This window comes from Lynx rufus, unplaced genomic scaffold (assembly GCF_022079265.1).
Source record: "Lynx rufus isolate CCGP_SWC_20201006 ecotype Redwood Valley unplaced genomic scaffold, mLynRuf1.p SCAF_12, whole genome shotgun sequence".
In the NCBI taxonomy this organism is placed as follows: Eukaryota; Metazoa; Chordata; class Mammalia; order Carnivora; family Felidae; genus Lynx; species Lynx rufus.
Genome location: NW_025814826.1, coordinates 67,562,915 through 67,585,723, shown reverse-complemented (window position 1 = coordinate 67,585,723; position 22,809 = coordinate 67,562,915). Strand labels below are relative to the sequence as shown.

At 55.1% G+C, this 22,809-nt stretch overlaps 1 protein-coding gene and 1 long non-coding RNA gene across 4 annotated transcripts; one reads left to right on the top strand and one right to left on the bottom strand.

The window, feature by feature from the left end:
- Positions 1 to 300: 300 nt before the first annotated feature.
- Positions 301 to 21,450, bottom strand: LOC124507850 (uncharacterized). Of its 3 annotated transcripts, none has more exons than XR_006961159.1 (6): positions 21,317 to 21,450; positions 2,636 to 2,706; positions 1,961 to 2,155; positions 1,154 to 1,249; positions 466 to 561; positions 301 to 340 (listed from the first exon to the last, which is right to left on the bottom strand). It is a non-coding gene; the product is annotated as an uncharacterized LOC124507850 (long non-coding RNA). The 3 variants fall into 3 exon arrangements; XR_006961160.1 differs by lacking the exon at positions 21,317 to 21,450 and adding an exon at positions 8,909 to 9,250; XR_006961158.1 differs by lacking the exon at positions 21,317 to 21,450 and having other exon boundaries at positions 2,636 to 3,786.
- On the top strand, positions 19,508 to 21,084 carry LOC124507849 (lymphocyte antigen 6H-like). Its single transcript, XM_047074260.1, has 4 exons — positions 19,508 to 19,618; positions 19,770 to 19,826; positions 20,041 to 20,160; positions 20,458 to 21,084. Exons 2-4 carry the CDS (start codon positions 19,775 to 19,777, stop codon positions 20,712 to 20,714), a joined length of 429 nt encoding a protein of 142 aa, XP_046930216.1. The 5' UTR covers positions 19,508 to 19,618; positions 19,770 to 19,774; the 3' UTR covers positions 20,715 to 21,084.
- Positions 21,451 to 22,809: the final 1,359 nt, after the last annotated feature.

Genomic DNA, 22,809 nt, shown 5'->3' with positions numbered 1-22,809 from the left:
AGTTCAAGCCCTGCATCAGGCTCTCTGCTGTCAGGGCAGAGCTGGAACCCACTTCGGATCCTCCCTCTCCCTCTCTCTCTCTGCCCCTCCCCCACTTGTGCGCACAAGCCCCCCCCCCCCGTCAAAAATAAATAAACACTAAAAACATATATATTCAGGGGGCACCTGGGTGGCTCAGTCGGTTGAGCGTCCGACTCTTGATTTCAGCTCAGGTCATGATCCCAGGGTCGTGGAATCGAGCCCCACGATGGGCTCTGTGCTGCGTGTGGAGCCCGGCTGAGATGGTCTCTCTCTCTCTCTCTCTCTCTCTCTGCCCCTCTCTCCTACTGGCACATACTCTCTGTCCGTAAGATAAAAAAATAAATATTCAAGAAGAATATAATCTCCTGAAGTTATCATCTTACATTATAAGAAAAATACCAGAAACGCTCCCATCATAATCTGGAATTCTATTAAAGTACTGACCCAGGCAATTGGAAAATTGGACAATGACAGGCACTCGAATGGAAGGAAGTAGGGTCAGCTCCATTTGCAGACAAGATGATAGTGTACTTGGAAATCCTAGAGAATGAGTAATAAGAAGGGCAGATGTGGAAAACGATCCCAATGAACTGGGATGCAATGAGCCTACAAGCCCGCAGCCCTCAGAGCGGCTTCGCCTTCCACGTGCGGGAGGGTGACGTGGGCCTTGTGGTCACAAGCCTTCCCCCGGGCCAGGGGGAAGCCAGACTGCAAATGTCGTATCTAAAATACGCTGGCGAGCCGTGACAGGAGCGACAGCCGAGGGACCGAGGGACCGGGAACCAGAGGTGGGAACGCCGCCAGGTGGGCTGGCGCTGTGCGCCTTCCTTCCCCGGGGCTGTTTGCCAACCCCGGGCGCCGCCAGGGGACGGGTGTGGCCCAGAGACTCGGCTTGGCAGGGGAAACCAGTGACCATCTCCCAGCCAGCTAGAAACTTGGAGAGCTGCAAACACATTCTTCTGTGCGGGCGGCTGCAGAGGTGGGGACGCAGGACGCGGCGCCCTTGCAGGCACCGCCAACAGCCTCCCGGTTCTGGGAAGCACCCCCACCCCCACCCCAGGAAGGAGCCTGCTTGTGTGATCCTGTTCTGAAGAGAAGGGCCAGATTTGGAAGCTGCGCGCGAGAGACTCACCAGCAGAGCAGAAGACACAGTGAGCGGGCAGAGCCGGGTCTCTCGCGCTCACCGTGCCAGAAGGATCTCGGCCAGAGGCTGGGGTGGGGGGCCTGCCTGGGAAAAGGGAGAAATGGGAGGTTATGGGAGTCTTTCTCCAAGTGCAGCCCAGCCCCGACCAAGCTCCACTTGTGATGGAGTTTATGCGATTAGTACTTGGCGCTCACGGATCCGGGAAGGAGGGAGTGCGCATATATGTGGCCTCCAGCGTTCTAATCTATACAATGCCCAGCGTGCAATAAAAAGTTCTTGGATCTCCGAGAGGCAGGGGATGTTACCAATTGGAAAAGCGGGAAAGCCATCCACACCCCGACAGATGGTCCACATGATGGAGTTAGCGGAAAAGGACTTTAACAAGGACAACCGTGTTCAATAAAATCGAGGAAAAGTTGAACAGAAGAGATTTACAGACTGGGAGTTTTGACGGAGAGCAAGACTCTATAAAACAAATCAAGCGGATATTCTGTATTAGGATTCTCCGGATAGGGGCACCTGGGTGTCTCAGTGAGTTAAGTGTCTGACTCTTGATTTCAGCTCACGTCAAGATCTCACGGTTTGTGAAGTCACGTCCCGCACGGGGCTCTGCGCTGACAGTGTGAGCCTGCTTGGGATTCTCTCTCTCTCCCTCTCTCTCTGCCCCTCCCACTCTCTCTCTCTGTCTCTTTCTCAAAATAAATAAACTTTAAAAAAGAAGGATTCCCCAAAGAAACAGAACCAATAGAATGTTTATATATACAAAACAAGACTTATTTGAAGGAAGTGGCTTACCTAGTCACAGAGGCTGGCATGTCCAGAGTCTTCAGGGTGGTCTGGCAGACTGGGGACCAGGAAGAGCCAATGTTGCAAGTTGAGTCTGAAGGCTGTTTGCTGCAGGATTGCCTCTCGCTTGGGGGAAGTTAGTCTTTTATGCGATTCAGATCTTCAACTGATTGGGAGAGGCCCACTCACGTTTCGGAGAGCAATCTGCTTTATTGGAATGTCACCAACTGAAAGGTCAATCTTATCTATGAACACCCTCCCAGAAACATCCAGAATAGTGTTGGGCTACATATCAGGGTGCCGGAAGCCAAGCTACCCAAGGAGCCTGATGGCAGGGCCCGGGCGGTGGACGGATCGGGGCTGCATGGCGGCCCGCCAGAAGGGAAGCTTCTCGTCCTCCTGCTTTTATGTAATTTGGCCTTAGCGTTGGTCGGGGCAGCCCCCCTACCGATGAAAGTGCCTGGGGATTTGTCGGTTGGGATTGCCCACGACAGGCCCCCCGGGAGAAGAACCTCTGGGGAAAGACATAAGATTCCGCGGGGAAATTATGCGGCCCTGCATCCAGCCCTTGCCACCCCCTAGAAAGACTCCTCTACCCAAAGGAAGGATGGGCCCATATATTTCCCAGCCGAGGAGGGGGACGAATGGGTTCGAAATCCCCACTCCGGCAACAAAGGAATGTACCTATGGATACAAGTTGCTCCAACCCCTAGGCCCGCTTGGCCCCCAGGAGGCATTCCAGATGATAACCGGACCTGGCGGGTTAAGGTACAGAATGGCTCATTAGTTCCCAGGTAAACATTGTCTCTCTGGGAGCGCATAAGGCGTGGGTTTCCAGGGCCCTCCTGGCTCCCTCCCGGCACCCAGACCAAAGCGAACGCTTTTGTTCCTTGTGCCGCAAACGGTTCAAAGGAACCGTTAAGAAGTCACGTCCCTGTAAACGTTCCACTTGAGGTGTTGAGAGCTAGATGACCTTGAAAGGGCAGGAGGGAAATTTACAAGAAAATAACTGTGTTGTTCCTTAATGGGTGATTACACAAAGGAACGTTTTTAGAATTAGGTAATGCCGAGAAACATAGATAATGCACGCCACAAGAAAATTGCTAACAAATATGATGCCACGCTTGCCACAATAAAGCGGCCAGTCGAACCCACTGCCGTTGTCCGTGTCCATTTGTTGTTTTCGCCGACGCCGTTCATCCTTTGGGAACCCCCGGACCTGCTGGGGTGGGACCTCGGCATCAGGGTACTGTGGCCCAGCAAAAGTGACACATAAAACTAACCAGTATATTCTGGAGTTGAAAAATAAAGCATCTGATGTTAAGAACTCATTTGGGTGAATTCAAGAGCAGAAGACGGTCGGAAAGTAGGGAGGGGCAGGACAACACTCATAGCCCAAGTGATGCTTGGAGAGAACAAAGCAGTAGAAAGAACAGGTCAGAGCTGCGGGTCCACGAGGCACAGCCAAATGGTCCACCTTCACAAGACTGGAGTAGCGGGAGGAAGGGTGATGGACAGCGGGTAAAGAGACACATGAAAAGGCAAGTTTTCACAACCGATGAAGGATAACGCACGGATTCATCAATCCCAGAAAACCCCAAGCAGAGTAAGTGGGAACAATATCACCGCAGCTCGTCTGACACGCTATTCAAGCCGACGGCACTGCTGTTGTTCACAAGGAAAGAGAAACACTATCGACAATTAGGATCTAAAGCTGACTCCTTACAACGAGTGTGAAAACCGGAAGAAAATGGAACTGCATCTTTAAAGTGATGAATGACAAAATCTGGTGACCCTGACTTTGTTTCTGTCTTTAATGTTTGTTTATTTTGAAAGAGAGAGAGAGAGGCACAGAGAGAGGGAGACACCGAATTCGAAGCAGGCTCCAGGCTCTGAGCTGTCAGCACAGAGCCCGATGCGGGGCTCGAACTCGTGAGACCTGTGAGATCATGACCTGAACCGAAGTCGGGAGCTTAACCGACTGAGTCACCCACACGCCCCTGGCGCCCCTGACCTCTGGACAAGTAAAGATAGTATTGAGATACAGAAAACAAAAGGGCTTCATACACAAGGTGACACATTCATTGCCAGGGGACTCAGACTACAAAGAATAAGGAAGGAAGTTCTTCAAGATAAATAAAATGCCTACACGTGGGAAGAGGAAGCTTTAGGAAGGTCAGAGAAGCAGAACTGATGGCTATTTGGACAAATAGAAAAGAGTATTTCTGGTGTGAAACAGCAACGACGGCAACAATGGCCGAGTTTATAACATGTCTGCGGGATAAGATGGTGGAAGCACATGGAATGGTGTAGACAAAGTGGTCTGGTGCACGTCCTGAACTCCTCGGGTGGGGTGGCCATGCTAAGTCAAGGTCGGTCACGGCAGGGCAAGGATGTGTACTGTCACCTCCAAGGTAACCCCTGAAGAATCATAAGAAATTTGTCTCTAGAAGCGAAAATGAAATATGGAAAGCATTTCTTAAGCCCAAAAGAATGCAGGAAACAGAAAAGAAACACTTGGGAAAAAGAAAAGAGTATAGTTCTCACACCAAGTGCGGGCGCGCTGACCACCCTCATGTACAGGCGAAAACGTTCAGACAGACCAGATAGAAAAGAATAAACTGGTTACAACTCTCATTTTATTTTACTTGGTATTTTATTTATTTATTTATTTAAAAAGATTTTATTTTTAAGTATCAAGAGTCACATGCTCCACAGGCTGAACCAGCCAGGTGCCCCAATAACTCTCATTTTAAAAATATGGAGGGGCGCCTGGGTGGCTCAGTCGGATAAGCAGCCGACTTCGGCTCAGGTCACGATCTCGCGGTCCGTGAGTTCGAGCCCCGCGTCGGGCTCTGTGCTGACAGCTCAGAGCCTGGAGCCTGCTTCAGATTCTGTGTCTCCCTCTCTCTGACCCTCCCCCGTTCATGCTCTGTCTCTCTCTGTCTCAAAAATAAATAAATGTTGGGGCGCCTGGGTGGCGCAGTCGGTTAAGCGTCCGACTTCAGCCAGGTCACGATCTCACAGTCCGGAGGTTCGAGCCCCGCGTCAGGCTCTGGGCTGATGGCTCAGAGCCTGGAGCCTGTTTCCGATTCTGTGTCTCCCTCTCTCTCTGCCCCTTGCCCGTTCATGCTTTGTCTCTCTCTGTCCCAAAAATAAATAAACGTTGAAAAAAATATTAAAAAAAAAAAAGAAAAGAAAAAAAATAAATAAATGTTAAAAAAATTAAAAATAAATAAAAAATAAAAATAAAATAAAAATATGGATATGGTCGGGGGGGGAGGGGCAGATGGCACCTGGGTGGCTCAGTGGGTTCAGCACCTGACTTTGGCTCAGGTCATGATCTTGTGGTTCGAGCCCCGCATCGGGCTCTGTGCTGAAAGGCTCGGAGCCTGGAGCCTGCTTCGGATTCTGTGCCTCCCTCTCTCTCTGCTCCTCCCCTGCTCACGCTCTCTCTTTCTCAAAAATAAATAAACATTAAAAAAAAAACCTAAAAAATAAGGATACAGAACAGCAGAAAGACAAAGAATGCACACGGATGGGCCACGATGAGAGTCACCCAGGAGATTTGCTGCCGTGCCAATGCCACAGAAAGTACACCGGCAGCCGAGCATTGTGACTGACACGAAAGAGAGACTTCATAGTGATAAAGCGTCAACACAGCACAGAGACACCTCAGTCCCACGTGTGCACACGTCTAATACCAGCTTCAGGATGTTTAAGGGAAAGACAGCAGGTTGAAAGTTGAGGCAAGTCCGCAATCACGTTTAGATATTTTATATAAAATTTTAAATAAGTAATAGAACAAGTGGACAAAACCCAATTAGAATACACGAATCTGTAAAAAAAAAAAAAAATGTGGAAAATTAACAGACCTATGTAGAACATGATACCAAGCATCAGCATCCACATTTCTTTGGATTTTTACTTAAAAACTGACCCAAAATGTCATGTGCTCAACCATGCCATTAATCTAGAAAAATAAGTGAAAATTATTAAAAGTATATAAAAATAAATAAAACGTATTGGAAAGGAAGAAATGCAAACCAGAATGGCTAATGTTGCAGGCACTGAAGATTCCCAGTGTTGTTGAGAACGAGGGACAACTGGGGCTCACGCTTCGCTGGTACAACGACGGCACTTTGAGACACGTTTGGCGTCACGCATTAAAGTTAGAGACACACATACCCTGGAACCCATAGTTCCACTCCCAGGTGTGTGCCAAAGAGAAGTAAGTCCAGTGAGATAAATGCCCAGGACGTTCGGAGCTGTATTTTCCAAGAGACTCAGACCTATAAACAACCTGAATGTCCACTGACAACAGAACAGGTGAATAAGTGTCATCATAGTCACAAAATAGAACACTACATGGTCTTGAAAAGCATTATTTACTGCTACACTCATCAGCACAATAACCTCACAAACATAATGCTGAATTTAAAAAGCCAGGACAGGCAAAATTCGTGTGCTTGCAATTGCAGATCCCGTGGTAGGTGGGTGGGTTTCTTCAAGGCCACACAGTGGGGCAGACTGGGAAGGGCTCACCTGATTACATCAGGCCCACCAAGGCTGTCTCCTTTGGGATTATCATGGAGTCGACCCATCTGGACCTTTCATGCACCTGTCCAGTCCCTTCACTTTTCCTGTATTCTGTGGAAACAAGTTCCCGGTTTCACACTCACACGGAGGGGCTTGCACGGAGTCACAGGTGTGAGCACAGAGGCCATCTTAGAATTCTACCCACCGGATTTCATCTCTAATGACTGGGGGAAGGATGGAATTTGTAATGGGACAACCAGGCAGGTGTTTGGTGTAAGAAATAAGCCCACGGACCCAATCAAAGGAGGGACGCGGAGATTTGGAGCACAGTGAAGGGAAGCTTTAATGAACGTTCTTGCAGGAGCAGTGTCTGATGGACAGGCACACTCAGGGCAGTTACAGCAGACAATTTATCTCCTAGCGGGCAAGCCCCTCCCCTGGTTCCTCATTGGCTGAGCACTACAGAGGTAAGTCGCTTCCCTGATTCCTCATTGGCTGGGTACTGCAGAGGTTACAGCCTGTCCCGAAACCCGCCTATGCCCATGGAAGTAAGCCGTAGTCTGATTGGAACAAATGTAGCTTGCCTGAGATGACCAGAGACTTTCAGTCCCTCCTCCCGTTATTCTACGCAAAAGCTCATCGCCAAGTCCGGGAAGCTAAACCGTGAAACTAAGCCTGCTAAACCGAGAGGGGAGGAAGAACCAGGAAGTGAAGTGTCTAAAGGTTTGGGACTCCATTGTGTTGGGGGGGCGGGGGGAGGTTGTACATATTTCCAGCCGGTTGTAAACCTCCTGTTAACTGGACAGCCCAGCTTTTATTATCTCTGAAAACGAATCATCTCCCTTACGCCTCACATTTGCGAAATGGCAGAATTAGATCTATCGCGTCGTAGGAGTAAACTCCAAGTGGGTCCTAGATGTAAATGTGAAATCGTGTGTGGACGCAGGCCTGGGATGAAGGAAGGAACTTCTCATGAGTCAGAATCCACCCACAGAGCACATCGATGAAACCGGTGGCCTTAAAATAAAAATAAAATCTTTTGAAAGCCAAAATTGTCCGTAAACAAAATCGGAAGCCACCGACAGACACGCTGAGAGACCGAATCTGCCACATGCCGACCGCGGAAGGGCCAACACTCAGAAGCGCCCCGAGAGCCTTTAAAATGGATGAGCCGAGTGTGGAGTGGGGGCTCCCGGGCCTGCTCCCCCACAGACACACGCAAGAAACTGGCAAAACACCGTCAGAGCCAACTTTCTTGGCGTCTGAAAGACAGCCAAAGGTTTCGGGCAAGCAAGCACAAGCTTAGTTAAGAAAGAGGCGTCTGGTGGGGGAGCTGCGGCTCTCTCCTCCCTGCCCGCCCCCGGCCCCCCAGGAGTCTGAGGAGTCTGTCTTGAGGAGGCACCTCACTTCCTGTGCTTGCTGTGGGCTCCTGGTGCCAGGAGGCCCGGAGCCCAGATTGTTCTCAAAGAACTATGGTTGTCTGTTTTCATCTACCGACTGGCTCCCCCCAAAAGCACGAAGGGGTTGCCTTTATTTTGGCTAACTCAGGACCCTTCGGGCAAAGCAAGGAAGGGCCTGGGTCTCCAGGGGGTCCTGCGGGCTCGTACTCAGGGCGTGAGCACCCCTCCTGTCACCAGGGGCAAAGGGCCCACCGCTTGGGGTGCAGCAGCCCAAGTCTCTTGGTTTGAGCGAACAGTTTATTACTTGCAGAAAGCAAGGAGACGGGGAGCTAGTTCTCCACGCAGGGTCTCCTTCTGGGGCTGGTGCAGGAAGCTTTCGTTCCATGGCTGGGCGCGGGGGCAGGGGGTTCCGTACAAGTAACTTACACCCAGGCCGTTCCCCGGGTCCTTGTTCAAAACCATGGTGGAAAACCTCACCCACAGGAGATGTTGATACTATAGCGAGCAGAGGGCACCCGCCGTCCCCTGTCCCAGGACTCTCTCTGTGGCACAATAGGGTAACTTCCTTCCGCAAAGCGGGTGAGACCGTACGGCTGCCCTCAAGGTGGGGCTTCAGTCCGTGCAATGTAATCACAGACATCGGCCACCCCCACCGCCTTTAGGTCTCAGGTCCTGCCTGCTGTCAAAGGGAAGGGGCCACAAGAGGGTGCGAGCGGCAGGGGGCAGGACCCTGGCGCCTCAGAGTCCCACTGTCGGCCCCGGGGCACTGTTACTTACTGGGTAGGAATGGAGGGCAGCCTGAGTCCAGGCCAGGCTGACAACCCTAGGCCAAGCTCAGACCTCTGCTTCCAGAACCCCAGAGGGCGAGGCCCTGGGTCAGCTACTTGCAGTGTGGCCCCCCCCCCGGAACCCAGGCCGGCTGGGGAAAGCGGGCACCCCTACCTGCCATGTCACTGTCTTTGCGGGGCCCAGCTCTGCTCTACTCCCCCAGAGACCCTTCGAGGAGGGGTCAGTTTACCTTCTGCTTGGGGAGGGGATGAAAGGCTGCCAGGCTGAGTCCCTCCCCCACGGTGAGAGTTCAGCAAAGCCACCGACTCAGCCAAACTCCCAGCAGGAAACAGATGTTGCATCCAGATCAGAAGAATAGGAAGAGACTGGCCTAAGGTGCTGGGGCGGGGCAGGACCTAGCGAAGCCACGTGGTGTCCCCTCCAGGGCTGGCTGCAGGGATGTCCACTGTCTGCTGCCCAGGCTGGAAAGCTGGCAGAGGGAGGGGATGGGGGAGCTGCTCAGGAGAGGTGACAGGAGCGTCCCAGGAAAGCCTGCAGGAGGGAGCCCGTGGGGTCAACACCCAACGTCAATCTTCTCTTGGTCTCTGTTGGGCTCCCGATGGTCACCCCCAACCTTATAGCCCCTCTTGGCTGTGGAGGACGAGTGGGCCGAGGTCAGGTGGTATCGGCTGTCACCCACATCCTGCCCTCCTCCCCACCCCCCTGCCTGCCGCCACCCCCCAGCCCATCTCCTCTCTGTGCCTTCCCCGCCCCCACACCCCGAATCAATTTCTTATGCCTTTTCCTTAGAGGCTCCGATGTTTCCACTGCACCTTCTCACACGGAGGGCGGATAAAGGGACTCCAGAAAAACCGAACCAGGTGATACTCTGGGACCCCAAGTGAGGAGAGAGCGTCCTCGCATGTCACAGAGTGCCTCCCTGGGGACGTTAGGCACGCTCTTTCCATGTGAGACATCTCCACAGACTGGAGCACAGCACAGTGGCCCCCGCACGGCTGGCCTGCTGGCATGGCCCCTCAGGCCACCCGTCCTGGGTGGGCTGCGGGGGGACTGGCTGGGGCAGTCAGGTCTCAGCAGGCCTGAGCGCTGGCCACAGCTGTCCTGTCATTCCCGGGTCTTGTTTTGTCCCCATCTGCAGCTCTGTTCTCCCCGCTTATCAGGAGATGTCCTCGGTCCCACCTGGGCCCACCGGCCAGCAGGCTGGGGGACCTCGAAAATCAACCATAAGAGAGCAGAGTGGGTCTAGTGCAGGCAGATGCCAAGGACGGGGTGCGGGGGAGGAGGTGCAGTGCCCCGCCGGCCTGGACCACGGGCACCCCTGGAGGAGCACAGTGGGAGGAAGCCAGAGGACAGTCAGGATCCCCTCCACCTCCCAGGCCAGCAGGTGCAGACCCAGCAGCCAGGGAGGGGCAGCCCAGGGGGCAGGGGCCAGGCACACCCATGCACTCCCCAGAAAGCCCCCTTCTGTGGGCAGATGCAGGAAATCCGGGGTCAGAAGACAAAGCTGAATTTGGCTACCCAGAAACAGGGTGGGGAGGGGCATCCCCAGGCACCTGGGCGCTGAGATTGGGGAGCCTGGGCTCCTGGCCAGAGCGGTGCCTGGCCCGACAGCCCTCGCAGGGCTCCTCGCTGCAGCCTGGACAGATGCCAGGGCCCAGGAGAGCCTGGGGCAGGGCCACCCAGCAAGGTTCCTTTCCCCAGCCCCGCCCCTCCCCACCCTGCCTACCTTCCCCCAGCCTGCAGGAAATAGAAACTCAAAGCCCCAGGCTCCTCCTCCCATCCCCTCTGCACCTCACCCAGCCCCACCCTGCCTCCCTCTGCTCCCACACTCAGCCTGCCCCCCACCAGCCTCCCATCTCCCCAGGCAGGGGCAGCAGGAGCCAGGGGGGCCACCATTCTCTGACCCCAGCCCTACAGGGACTTGGCCCTTCGACCCAGAGCAGAAGGAGTGCTGGGCCTGAGGGCTGTCCACTCAGGAGGGCAAGTGGCTCCAATACCCAGCCTCGGTCCCCACTTCTGGAAACGGTATGACCATGGTGATCTGTGAGTGCAGGTGCAGGCAGGGTGATTCAGATTAGAAGCTTAAGTTACTTTTACCAGGAACACAGATAGGGCACACAGATAGCCCACCACTGCCTCTGCCTGGTGCTCTGATAAGAGAAAAACCTCTCTAAAGGCCTGAGATATAAGGGATGCCACTTTACACAAAAACAGACACATAGACCAATGGAACAGAATAGAGAACCCAGAAATGGACCCACAAACATATGGCCAACTAATCTTTGACAAAGCAGGAAAGATTACATCCAATGGAATAAAGACAGTCTCTTCAGCAAGCGGTGCTTGAAAACTGGACAGTGACACGCAGAAGAATGATCCTGGACCACTTCCTTACACCAGACACAAAAATAAACTCAACATGGATGAAAGACCTCAATGTAAGACAGGAAGCCATCAAAATCCTTGAGGGGAAAGCAGGCAAAAACCTCTTTGATCTTGGCCGCAGCAACTTCTTACTCAACACGCCTCCGGAGGCAAGGGAAACAAAAGCAAAAATGAACTACTGGGACCTCTTCAAAATAAAAACCTTCTGCACAGCGAAGGAAACAATCAGCAAAACTAAAAGTCAACCGATAGAATGGGAGAAGATATTTGCAAACGACATATCAGATAAAAGGTTAGTAGCCAAAATCTATAAAGAACTTCTCAAACTCAACACCGGAAAAACGAATGATCCAGTGAAGAAATGGGCAGAAGACATGAATAGACACTTCTCCAAAGAAGACATCCAGATGGCCAACCGACACATGAAAAAATGCTCAACGTCACTCATCATCAGGGAAATACAAAGCAAAACCACACTGAGATACCACCTCACACCTGTCAGAATGGCTAACGTTAACAACTCAGGCAACAACAGATGTTGGCGAGGATGCGGAGAAAGAGGAACCCTTGTGCGCTGCTGGTGGGAATGCAAACTGGTGCAGCCACTCTGGAAACCAGTGTTAAAAATAGAACTATTCTACAACTCAGCAATCGCACTATTAGGTATCTATCCAAGGGATACAGGTATGCTGTTTCAAAGGGGGCAAATGCACCCCAATGTTTACAGCAGCGCTATAACCAAAATACCTAATAACGAATACCAAAAGTATGGAAAGAGCCCAAATGTCCGTTAACTGATGAATGGATAAAGAAGATGTGGTTTATATATACAATGGAATACTACTTGGCCATGAACAAGAATGAAATCCTGCCATTTGTGACAACGTGGATGGAACTGGAAGGCATTATGTTGAGTGAAATAAGTCAGGCAGAGAAAGATATATGTTTTCACTCGTATGTGGATCCTGAGAAACTTAACAGAAGACCATGGGGGAGGGGAAGGGCGAAAAGTTTCAAACAGAGAGGGAGGGAGGCAAACCATAAGAAACTCTTGAGAGCAAACTGACGGTTGAAGCGGGGGGCGGGTGGGCAGGGAAAGTGGGTGATGGGCATCGAGGAGGGCGCTTGTTGGGATGAGCACTGGGCGTCGTATGGAAGCGATGAATCACGGGCCTCTACTCCCGAAGCCGAGAGCCCACTGTGCGTTAGCCAACTTGACAATGAACTCTATCTCAAGAAAATAATAGGGGGACGCCACTTTAGATTTCTTTCTAAATCAGCGTGACCGTGCATGAACTTTGTTTAAACCAAAAGCCATGTTTATGGCACCTACGCTGTGAATGAGTAGTCTACAGGAAAACCGTCTTGTCCCTAACGTGTGCGCCAATCCCACACTCTGTGCTCCTTGACACAGAACTTGTGCTTCCTGCCCAGATGCTAATGTATCATGTTGAGCTCCTACAAGACGTAAAAACGAGCGTAACCCTGTAACAACCATTCATTCTCCGGGGCGCTTTCTTCCCTGTGAACCCCATGCTCCTGGACCAGCTCTCCTAACTTGGGCTGGAATAACACTGTCAGAGATTCCAAAAGGTTGGTTCAGTTTGCGTCCAGAGGCTCCCAGTGTTTTCCAGGTCAAGTATGATTTCCTGGCCCTGGCTTTGGAAGCCCGTAGTCCTCACTGCCTGCCAGAGCCGATACCCTCCCAAGGTGGCCCACCCACCTCAGCCACCGCCTGGCCTCCCCTCCCCCCTCCCCGACCTGGCAGTGCTCCCCCCCCCCACCCCAGGAAGGGGCTCAATCACCAAGGCTAGTGAAAGGCCCCAAGCTGAGCTAGAAATGGGGGGCAGGGCTCAGAAAAGTAACCCTCACAGTCTCCTCCCGAGGCTGGCCCAGCTGGTGGAGCCTGCGCCTCTAGACATCAAGGTCATGAGTTTGAGCCCACGTTGGGTATAGAGGTTACGTGAAAATAAAAATGTTAAAAAGCCAAAGTGAACCTCAGAGGGAACGGAGCCGCAGGGTGTCACCTCCTAAGACACAGACACGTTGTGTGCACACAGGTCCCGCCCTACTGAGCAGGGCGCACACATATCCCACCGGTAGGGGGAAGGACCTCTGGCTTAATTTAGTGGCTACAGGCTATAGAACATTCCATTGTCTGCGCAAAAACAATCAGAATTTCCTCAGCAAGGGCCCAGTCTTTCTTCACCGAGTTTATCGAGTTTATCGGTTGTTCACAAGGAAATCCTGTGGGTATTGCCCTCAGAGCCCTAGAGATAGACCTCTGTTCCGGCTGGCGGCCCCCTCAGACACTGGCCTGCACTCCTCCCCTCCCCCCCGCTGCTGTTTCTGGAACTTTCTATGCACGCTGTGCACGAACCACTCGCTCCCTTTTCCGTCTTTGCTCAAGAATCCCTTTCTCCACCTTGAAGTTACGACCTTTGAAGTTGCAAAATTACATGTAAAATTGCACACAAACCCCTCCCTCCCCCCCACGCTCCAGAGCACCTCCGGGGCTGGGCACAGGGAGTTACCTGTGAGCCACTCCCGACTTGCTGCCTTCCAGGTCTCTTTACGGCACAGAAGCGTCCTTTTCCCCTGATGTGCCCCCAGTTGCTGGCACACTGCTCATTAAGAACAGGTGCTAAGTGGACACGGGTGTGTGACTGGGGCCTGGTAGGGATTACCTGCCTGAGCTAAGGTCCCTGGATCGCGGATACTGGGGCTGCGGGGAGGGGGGCCTTCCCGCTTCCTCCTTCACACCCTTCCTTTCTTTTCTTCCTTTACACCGGGCTTGAAACAGCCGACTCCTCTCTCTCCTGGTGCATTTTAATTGTCCCAGTCTCAGCAGAGCCCACCCGAGGACCGGGGCTCCCCAGAAGGCCAGGTCAGTGCCCCCTTCTCTCCAGCCCCCTGTTCCGCCGTCCCCCGACCCCAGCCCCCAGCAGCTGGCCTGCGCCGCGTTTGGGGAGACACCGTGGTGGGCGGATGGGGGCGTGGGGGTGAGCAGCCCCCGGGGGGGGGGTGAGGGCCCCTGCTTCTGCTCCCCCACCAATGTGAGCACGCGGCTGCAGGCTGGCAGATGCAGGGGCTCCCCCTCTCAGCTCTCCCGTTGCCCGGGGCTGTCGGGCCTAAGGAACAGGAGGAGGGAGGGACCCCAGGGCATCCAGTTCGCCACTCTTGCTCCGTCAGTGAAGCTGTAAGCTCTTATCCCTCGGTCACCGGGACAGTCCACCGGCCCCTACAGCCCCATTCTCTGCCTCGACGGCCCCAGATGGCGGGCGGTGGGGGGGGTGGTGGTTGCTCAGCAGGTGGAAACTCCCCGCAGCCTCAGCCCGAGCGACGGGCATCCGATGGGGGGCGCGCATGGGTGGGGGAGGGGCGCCGCAACAAAGGACCGACACCGCAGGTGGCTTCCAACACTGGAATTGTCCTCTGTGGCAGTGCTGGACGCTGGGAATCCGGAACCCACGTGTAGGCTGGGCTGGGCCCCCTCTGAAGACAGCAGGGCAGACCCACGCCTCACCTCCCCTGCCGCCCTCCGCGGTCCTTGGCTGCGGGCTGCGTCTCTCCAGTCTCTGTCCCTGTGGTCGCTTGGCTCTCCTCTCCCTGCACGCCTGTCTCCTTACAAGAACACTAGTCACATAGGACTTAGGGCCCACCCTGCGGCGGGTGGGGCTCGTCTTCGCCAATTCTGTCTGCAACGACCCTACGGCAAAGTAAGGTCAAATTCACGGGCGGGTAGGACTCGGACAGATTGTTTGGGGAACACAGTCCAACCCAGAAGAGGGGAGATGGAGACTGGCCACCTGCAGCGGGACAGAGTGAATAGACTGAACATCGTGGGCGGCAGAGCCTGTGGGAAAGGCGGCCCGGAATGAGCTCCCCCCCCCACCCCGCCCCGTGTTGGATCACATGCAGACACTGGTTTGAACTCGCGGTTCCGATGGGCCCAGGGCACGGACGTGCCACAAGTGTCCAGGTGAGAGACAGCGGTGGCCTGTGTTTCCTGGGTCTGTGCACTCACAGCGGCACCCAGCAGGGACAAGCGTGTCTACGGTTTGACCCCGGAACCGCTCTCTGCCAAGAAGAAGCAGGGCTCCTGGGAGAAGAGCTGCTCCAGGGCTGGTTCCAGAACAGAGCAAGAGGAGCTGGGAACGCTTCAGATGCCAGAAAGCCTGGATGCCCCCCTGCAGGACGGGGACACGGCAGGACAGAGAGACCAGCTCTAGGGCTCGGAGCACCACGTCTGGGGTAATCTGAGCATCACACTGCACAGAGACAGAGTCGGATCTCAGCCTACTGCACGGGGTGGACGCCCCCAAGTCCACGCTCGCCTGGTAAGCGGGGTGAACAGAGCCCCAGAGACCAGGAGGAGGGAGCTCGTCTGCGGCTCCTTCCGCTCCTGGGCAGACAGCGGTTCTGAGCGCCAGCCCTCCCTCCGCGCTGTGTCTGCTCGAGGCCCTGGCTGGGAAATGGTGGAAAAGCGTCCACCGCGAGGCTTGGGGGGCTCCTCGAGGTGGTGGGGCACATGCTGGGTGCTGAGAACTTACCTCCCACCTCACTCCTCGTCCACACTGCCTCCTGGATGCGGTGAGGCGTGGCCATCTGAACCTTTTGGGTGCATCCTTCCAAACCCAGCCCTCTTCTCTCCTCCCACGTCTCCACACCCTGGACATGGCCAAGATGTCCCCTGGCACGGCCAATTGCTCCTGGCTGGGACATGCTAACGTCAGGATTCCTGTCCCCTAAGGGTCGCAAAGAGAAAAGGTGAGGCCACGGTCCAGCAAGGGCTTTCTGGGGCCAAGTGGGGGCCTGTGAAGTCGCCTGAGTCACTTGCTCAGGGGCATGTTTTCCGGCCGGATTATGATGGACTGGACTAGTTATTAATGACAGAGCGGGGCTCTAGTCATATCCAGCCGGCTTATTTTCAGCTACCATCTGACCAAGATTCCACCCTCAACCAAATTCTGGCAGGATCTTTTGAGCCCTCTTCTTGACAAGGCCTGCACCTTTCCCCATCCTCTCTTTGGCCTGAACTGCCCCCATTTAGCAAAGAATCCTGCTAAGTGGGTTTATTTATGTATTAAAAAAATTTTTTTTGATGTTTATTTATTTTTGAGAGAGAGAGAGAGAGAGAGAGAGAGAGCACCAGTGGGGGAGGAGCAGAGAGAGAGAGAGACACAGAATCCGAAGCAGGCTCCAGGCTCTGAGCCGTCAGCACAGAGCCCGACGCGGGGCTCCAACTCACGAACCACGAGATTATGAGCTGAGCCGAAGTCGGACGCTCAGTGGACTGAGCCCCGTGGGTGCCCCGCTAAGGGAGTTTGGTGAGGCTCCTGCCGCACTCGATTGTGGATGAGATCCCTTATCTCCACCCATGACCGTGACTCACCGTAAGCCCTTCTGCGGCAGGAGCCAGAGCCTCCTGGCCTGGACTCCTCTCCGAGATGCCCCAGGCCCTCCCCTCTCTCTCCGCTCAGGGAGCTGGGCTCACTCCCTCCCGCCTCCGGCACTCATCCCAGCTCCTACTGCCGCACGTTGAGCGTCTCGAATAAAATCTTGCTACCACTGGAGAAAGTGTCAGCGTGATTCTTCTTCAAGAGCCCGGCGCCGTCCCTCCGAAGGATCAGATGCCCCCTGCCCGTATTCAAAGATCAGGTGCACATCTTTGAAGCCTTGTGTCCGCCCCCTGGGCCGGTGCTCTGGGTGCCAGTCGAGAAGCGTGGCGGGGACAGCTGTTTGCGTGCGTGGTCTTCCGTGAACATTCATCTCGGGCTGTTGGTTTGCCAACCGGCCCAGGTACACAGAGGGCAGGGAGAGTGGAAGAAAGAGGCAGGCCGGGTTGGTAGGTAGGAGGTTTATAAGCAGAGGGAACTTACACACCAGGCTTGTCTTGGGAGCCACAAGACCCCTAGATCTCGGGCGGGGCCCGGCTGCCGCACCTTCCAAGTTTATGTAAAGGCCATAACTGGTCCAGACCATCTCAATGCCAGGTTCCTCTGTCAAGGCCGCGTCCTTGGAACAGCAGCCACTGCGGGAGTGGCTGGCAGAGCGCCCGTTCCAAGGACAGGGCCAGCCCTCACGTCCTCTCGATGACCTCCTCCAATGCTGGCGTTCGACGTGTGTCCAAATGTCTTCTTCTTATGAGGCATCAGTCACATCGGATTAGGGCTCACCCGTAGGACCTCACGTACCCTTAATGACTTAATGACTTCTTGAAGGGCCCTGTCTCCAGACAGTCACACGATGAGGTGCAGCGGTCCCCTTGTCTGCGGTCTCACTTTGCCCAGTCTCCACCACCCGCGGTCTCCGTCACCTGTGTGGCCCGCGGGCGGATGGTCCTCCCCCTCGCCTCGCTCCCTCGGGCCACGTGGCCACTCCATCATCTCACCTGCTCACGAGAAGAAGGGCCGGGGCAGGCAGGATGCTTTAGAGAGAGCGCAGGTTCTCGAGACTTCCACGACAGTATACTTCTCGTTGCTGCCTTTTCTTCTCACTTAGGGGCCCAATCTCTTCCTGTGCCCGGTTGTAAATCAAACTTTCTCATAGGTATGTACACACAGGAAGAAACATCGTGCATACAAGGGTTAGTACTATCCGTGTTGAGCCATCCCTGGGGGTCTTGGAGCTGGCCCCTGTGGACAAGGGGCTCCTGTACTGAAGGCTAAGGTATCGAGTGGAGCGAGCAGGGTGGGAGGGACACCACCACAGGGCCTGTCACAGCCCCCCCCCCACCCCGGCCCCAGTTCAGAACACGGGAGCTTGACCCTGGAGTCTAACTTGATGGAAATTCAGTCCCTTGCTTTTCAGGATGCTCTTTCTTGGCAGAGGCCCTGCTGGAACTTTCCTTTATTGAACGCCCCTCCCCGCCCCCTGTTTCTGCACACTTCTACACTTGCCACGACGGGGCTAGCTGTCCACTTTCTCCCTGTTGGCAAGTTTTTCTAAGATAATTGGACCTTCGGTGACCTCCGGCCTCCTCTCCGCCTCCCTTCCGCTCCACACTCAGCCTCTACGGTCGCTCCAACTTGAGGCCACCTGCCACCCCCAGGGGCCCTCAGGGACGCAGGGACCCCGACAACAACCACTGAGGCTGAGAGGCTAATCGGAAACAGTTTTATCCGCCCAGAGGAACTTTGGAGACACCGGAGGGCTGCTTGGCGACCCCTCAGCACCTCGACCAAAGTGTAGTCCACAGCCCCCGTGAGAGACCACACATCGGGGCAGGAGAGAACCTCGAGGGGTGTTCCACAATCACCGATGGGTGACCTCACACGGGCTCCTCTGCAGAAACGCGGTTCAGAGAAAACTAGAAAGTGGGGCGAAGGTAAGAACCAACTCTTATATAAACCAGGGAGTTTTCTGTTATTCTGTTTATGCCTCACCTGCTAACATTTTGGAGTAAAGCTATACCGCATCTATCTGTGTCTTCCGGGATGTTTCTGTGTCCACTGTGCCGTGTATATATGATCTTCTCCTGCCTCTGGATAAGACTATCGAAATAATTTATAAACTCTTGTAGAGAGGATTGCTCTAATTTGCTTAGAGGTCAGTGAGTGCTCACATAGACAAAATATCCCTAAAACTCTTATGGATTTTAGAAACCAACCAAATGCTGTTCAAGTTTATGTGATTTGGGTAAATCTTGGGTAAATAAGATCGGATATCGTTGGTTTAGGACACACAGCTATGTCTCCTGAGTTCGCATCACTAAGTAGAACATAAGCGTACGTTTTGATAACTATCTGAGTTTGCCAGTCAAATAAGCTAATGTTACGTCTACTGGATGTTTAAGATCATGTGAATTTAGGGGCGCCTGGGTGGCTCAGTTGGCTGCGCGTCCAACTTCGGCTCGGGTCAGGATCTTGGGGTTCGTGAGTCGAGCCCCACATCGGGCTTACTGCTGTCAGCACAGAGCCTGCTTCGGACCCTGTGTCCCCGCTCTCTCTGGCCCTCCTCTGCTCTTCCCAAGATAAATTAATAAATATTTTTTTAAAAGATTATATAAATGATAAGTTCAACCAAAGAATCAATGTACAAGGTGAAGAGGCCATAAAAATGAGCTGCTCGACACCCATTACTACATGGAAGTCAGGTGCAGCAGGAAAACGAAAAACAATGTATTGAAACGTTCAAAATTTTTTCTTTTTGCTTTTGTGATTTTGGGGGGTACTTTTTTGGGGACGATGCATGCAGGACAGGACAGGCTTGTGGGATGGGGGCGTGGGGAGGACTGGGGGGGAGGAAGGGAGACGGACGACCTCTGAAGGTGGAGCCAGAAACGGGGCAGGGGGGAGGGAGGGGCACCCAGCTTCCTTCTGGAATTTCCCCAAAGTCACTGCTTGTCAGCTAAGTGACATCCCCTCTTGGTCTGGGACTCAGGGTCCTGCCTGGGGTCCGACAGCTAGAGCTCCCGGAAGAGGTGGAGACAGGAGAGCCCGGCCCCGGCTTCCTCTGGGTGGGGCACCAACAGATTGGAGAACAAGTTCTTTGGCCACCAGAGAAGAGGCTCCAGATGCCCGCTCACCCGAAGGGAGCCTGACGTTAGTAGGTGAGTGAAGCGGGAAGGAGCCCCGTCTGTATCCCCGTCTGAATCCCCGCGGAGGCACAGGAGGGGTCATCCAGGGAGGGCCAGGGTCTTGGGAGGTAGGAGCCTGAGCCTGGGGTGCCCCCAGGGTCCCTCCCACACGTGTTGTTTCCAGGAGCCATGAGAGGCCTCCAGCTGGTTTTGCTGGTTTTCCTGCTGTGCTGGGAGCGTGGTGAGCATCAGGGCACCGGAGGGGTCTGCGCCGGGAGGTGGGGGGTGGCGGGGGGGACCGTGGGTGACACCCCCCCCCCGCCGCCACCACGAGAGGCTGTGTGGTTTTGTGCATGTGAGGGGTCTGTCCTCCAGGACACGGTCCCGGCCCCCCCACGATGGTTCTGGCCTCAGGAGCTCTAAACCCAGCCTTCCCGCCCTCCCCACCGGCCTAGTCCTCAGCCTGCAGTGTTACAGCTGTTTGGAACTGGAGACCACGAGCCAGTGCCAGCCCATCCAATGTCCCATGTCCGGCGTCTGCTTCAACAGTGACATGACCGTGACCTTGAGCAGTGGTGAGTCTCCAGCACCCAGACGATGCGGGCGGGCGGTTCGGGGAGCTCTGCCCTGAGGCCTCCCAGTCTCTCGGATGGGCGCAGGTATGGCAGGGGACCTCCTCCAGCCTCCCTCAGTGTCCCCATCTGCCAGCTGAGGGGTGGCCTCCCCCAGGCTTTCCGGGGGAGCGTGTGGGGGGGCCTGGTGGGGCCGGATGGGACTCCGGCGGCAGAGGAGGGCCTCGTGCCCCCAGGGGATGAGTGACCCGGGCCACCTGAGGGGGCTCGCCTGCCACGCTCCTCCCTCCTTGCCCCCAGGAAAGAAGGTAAAGTCCCAGCACAAGGGCTGCGCCCCCTCCTGCGAGGTGGCCACGAAGATTATGACGCAGCTCTCACAGATGACCAACCCTGAGAGCCTGAGCCAGGGGGTCCTGACTAAGTTCGAAGTGCAGGAGGTGACGTGCTGTGAAAAGGACCTCTGTAACGGGGTGGCCCGGATGGCGCGCAGCTCCTGGGCCCTGGCGGGAGGGCTCCTGCTCAGCCTAGGACCCGCCTTCCTCCGGGCCCTGCCGTGAGCACCCCGCAGGCCGGCCGGCGCGCCGAAGCTTCCTGCAGCCTGCGCGTTAAGCAAGCTCGCGGCCTCGCACACGCACGCGTACATATGCACCCACACACACATATTTGCACCCTGCACGCTCGCCCACACACAGGCTTTCCTGCCTGCCCACCTGGCCAGCCCCGGCGTCAGGCGCCCAGGGCCCTGCCGCACCAACAAGTCTGTCCCGTTTTGCAAACACCATCGATTGACACCGACCCAAGATACAGAGGCCGCTAAGCCCCGGCTGGACGGGGGCCCCCAGGAAAGCGGAGCCCACAGCGCAGCCTGGGGCCCGCTAATGGTGTGCCAGCCAAGAGCGAAAGAGAATAAACGCTTTCGACACCCCAGCGTTCTTTGCTTGCTTCGCCCCGCCGGGGCAGGGTGGGTGGCTCCTGTGGCCTGCCTGGGAGGGACGCTCGGCTTCCGCTTGGTTTTGCCCCGGCCAGGCAAGCGCCCGTGGCCCAGGGGCTGTGACCTGGGGTCAGCCCTGCACCGCTGGGTGGTGGCTTCCTCTCCTCCCCATGAAGCGTCCAGTGCATCCTCCCTGACCCCTCCCCCCCAGCCCTGCCGGGGGCCTACCTGGGACTTCCCAGGGAGGCATCTTCCCAGGGCCTCTGGTGGCCGCTGTGCCGGGGGAATCCTCAGCAGAGGCAGGGGGTGGTGGTGGAAGAGGGGGCCTGGGCTGGTTCCTTCCCTCCTTCACACCTTCTCAACCCACACACCCTGACCCTACACGCCCCACCCACAGTGAGATGGGGGAGGGCTCCGGAGCCAGGGCGCCTACGTGGGGCACAGGGGTGCTTGTGGGCAGAGGAGTTAGGAGAACCACGGCTGGTGGGCCAGTCTCCAGACTGCTGACCTTGCCACGCTGTCCCCTGGGTGACCTTGGGCCCACATCTCTGGCCTGCCCCTGTGACTTCTCTCTGGCGACCGGCCCCCCCCCCCCCCCGGGGCGCACCGGGTCCCATCCCCCTGCAGCAGCCACAGCCAGAGCCGCTAGTCCGGCCTCCCGGCCAGTTAATTTCCTTGGGCTTTTTAATCGGTCCATCTTGATAACTAGTACTGATTATTGAAAGTATTTTAGTATGTGTCTTTTTTTACTGCTGTATCATGATTACAGGCAAACTTTTTCACCATTAATATTCTTAAATGTATTAGTGGGTTACTTCAAAATATTTTCCGTTACTATATGAAGAGATTTTCCTATGGTTTTTCTTAAAATTGTTAAGTTCTCCATTTGCAGTCTGAGTTTTCATCCATCTGAAGTGTTTTCTCCAGGAAACCCCGGGTCCCATCTGGACCAGGGCTGGGCAGGGCTCAGTCTGCTTTTAAAACGTTTCAGCTTTTCATTCTGAAATCAGTTCACACAAAGAAGTTTCAAAAATAGTACACAGTTCCTATCTTCCCTTCACTCAGCTTCCCCGCACACTAACTTCTTACATAACCAGGGTCAAAAACAGGAAATCAGCACTGACTCTCACAGAGCTGCATGCAGACCCTGTTCCAAGGTCCCCGGTGCACACCAGACGTTCCTGGGGGCCAGAGCCCAGTCCTGGAACAGGCACTACACCCCCAGCCCGGTCCCCAGCCTCCTCACCCGGGGTCTCCAGGCGCCACAAGGGGTGAGGTCCCAGGTCCAACTCCATCGCCCCCAGCCCACCCTGAACGTGTTCCTATCTGAGGGAGGCCGCTGGGCACGGGTTCGAATAGCAGTGGCCTGGCGAAAGCTGACCGACTTGAGTCAGAGTGGCTCTTTCCGTCCGTCCCGGATTCAGTTCTATCCCGCCTGGACCCTACGCACAGTTAGGACCAAGTGTCCCCTGTCCCGCACCCCGCTCTCCTTTCCGTGCAATGGGTGAATGGCCTTGCTTGCCTCCACGGCCCAGCTGCCAGTCACACTCGGCAGGAAGGCCTCCTGGCCTGCCAGGTGTCGGGGGGCAGCGTGCACGTGTATGTGTGGTGCGTGCATGGGTGCGATGCTGCACATGAGCGGTGTATGGTTCTGGTGTGCGTGAGTATTGTATGCCTGTGTGTTGTGTGTGTCGTGTGCAGGGTGTGGGTGGGTGTCACGT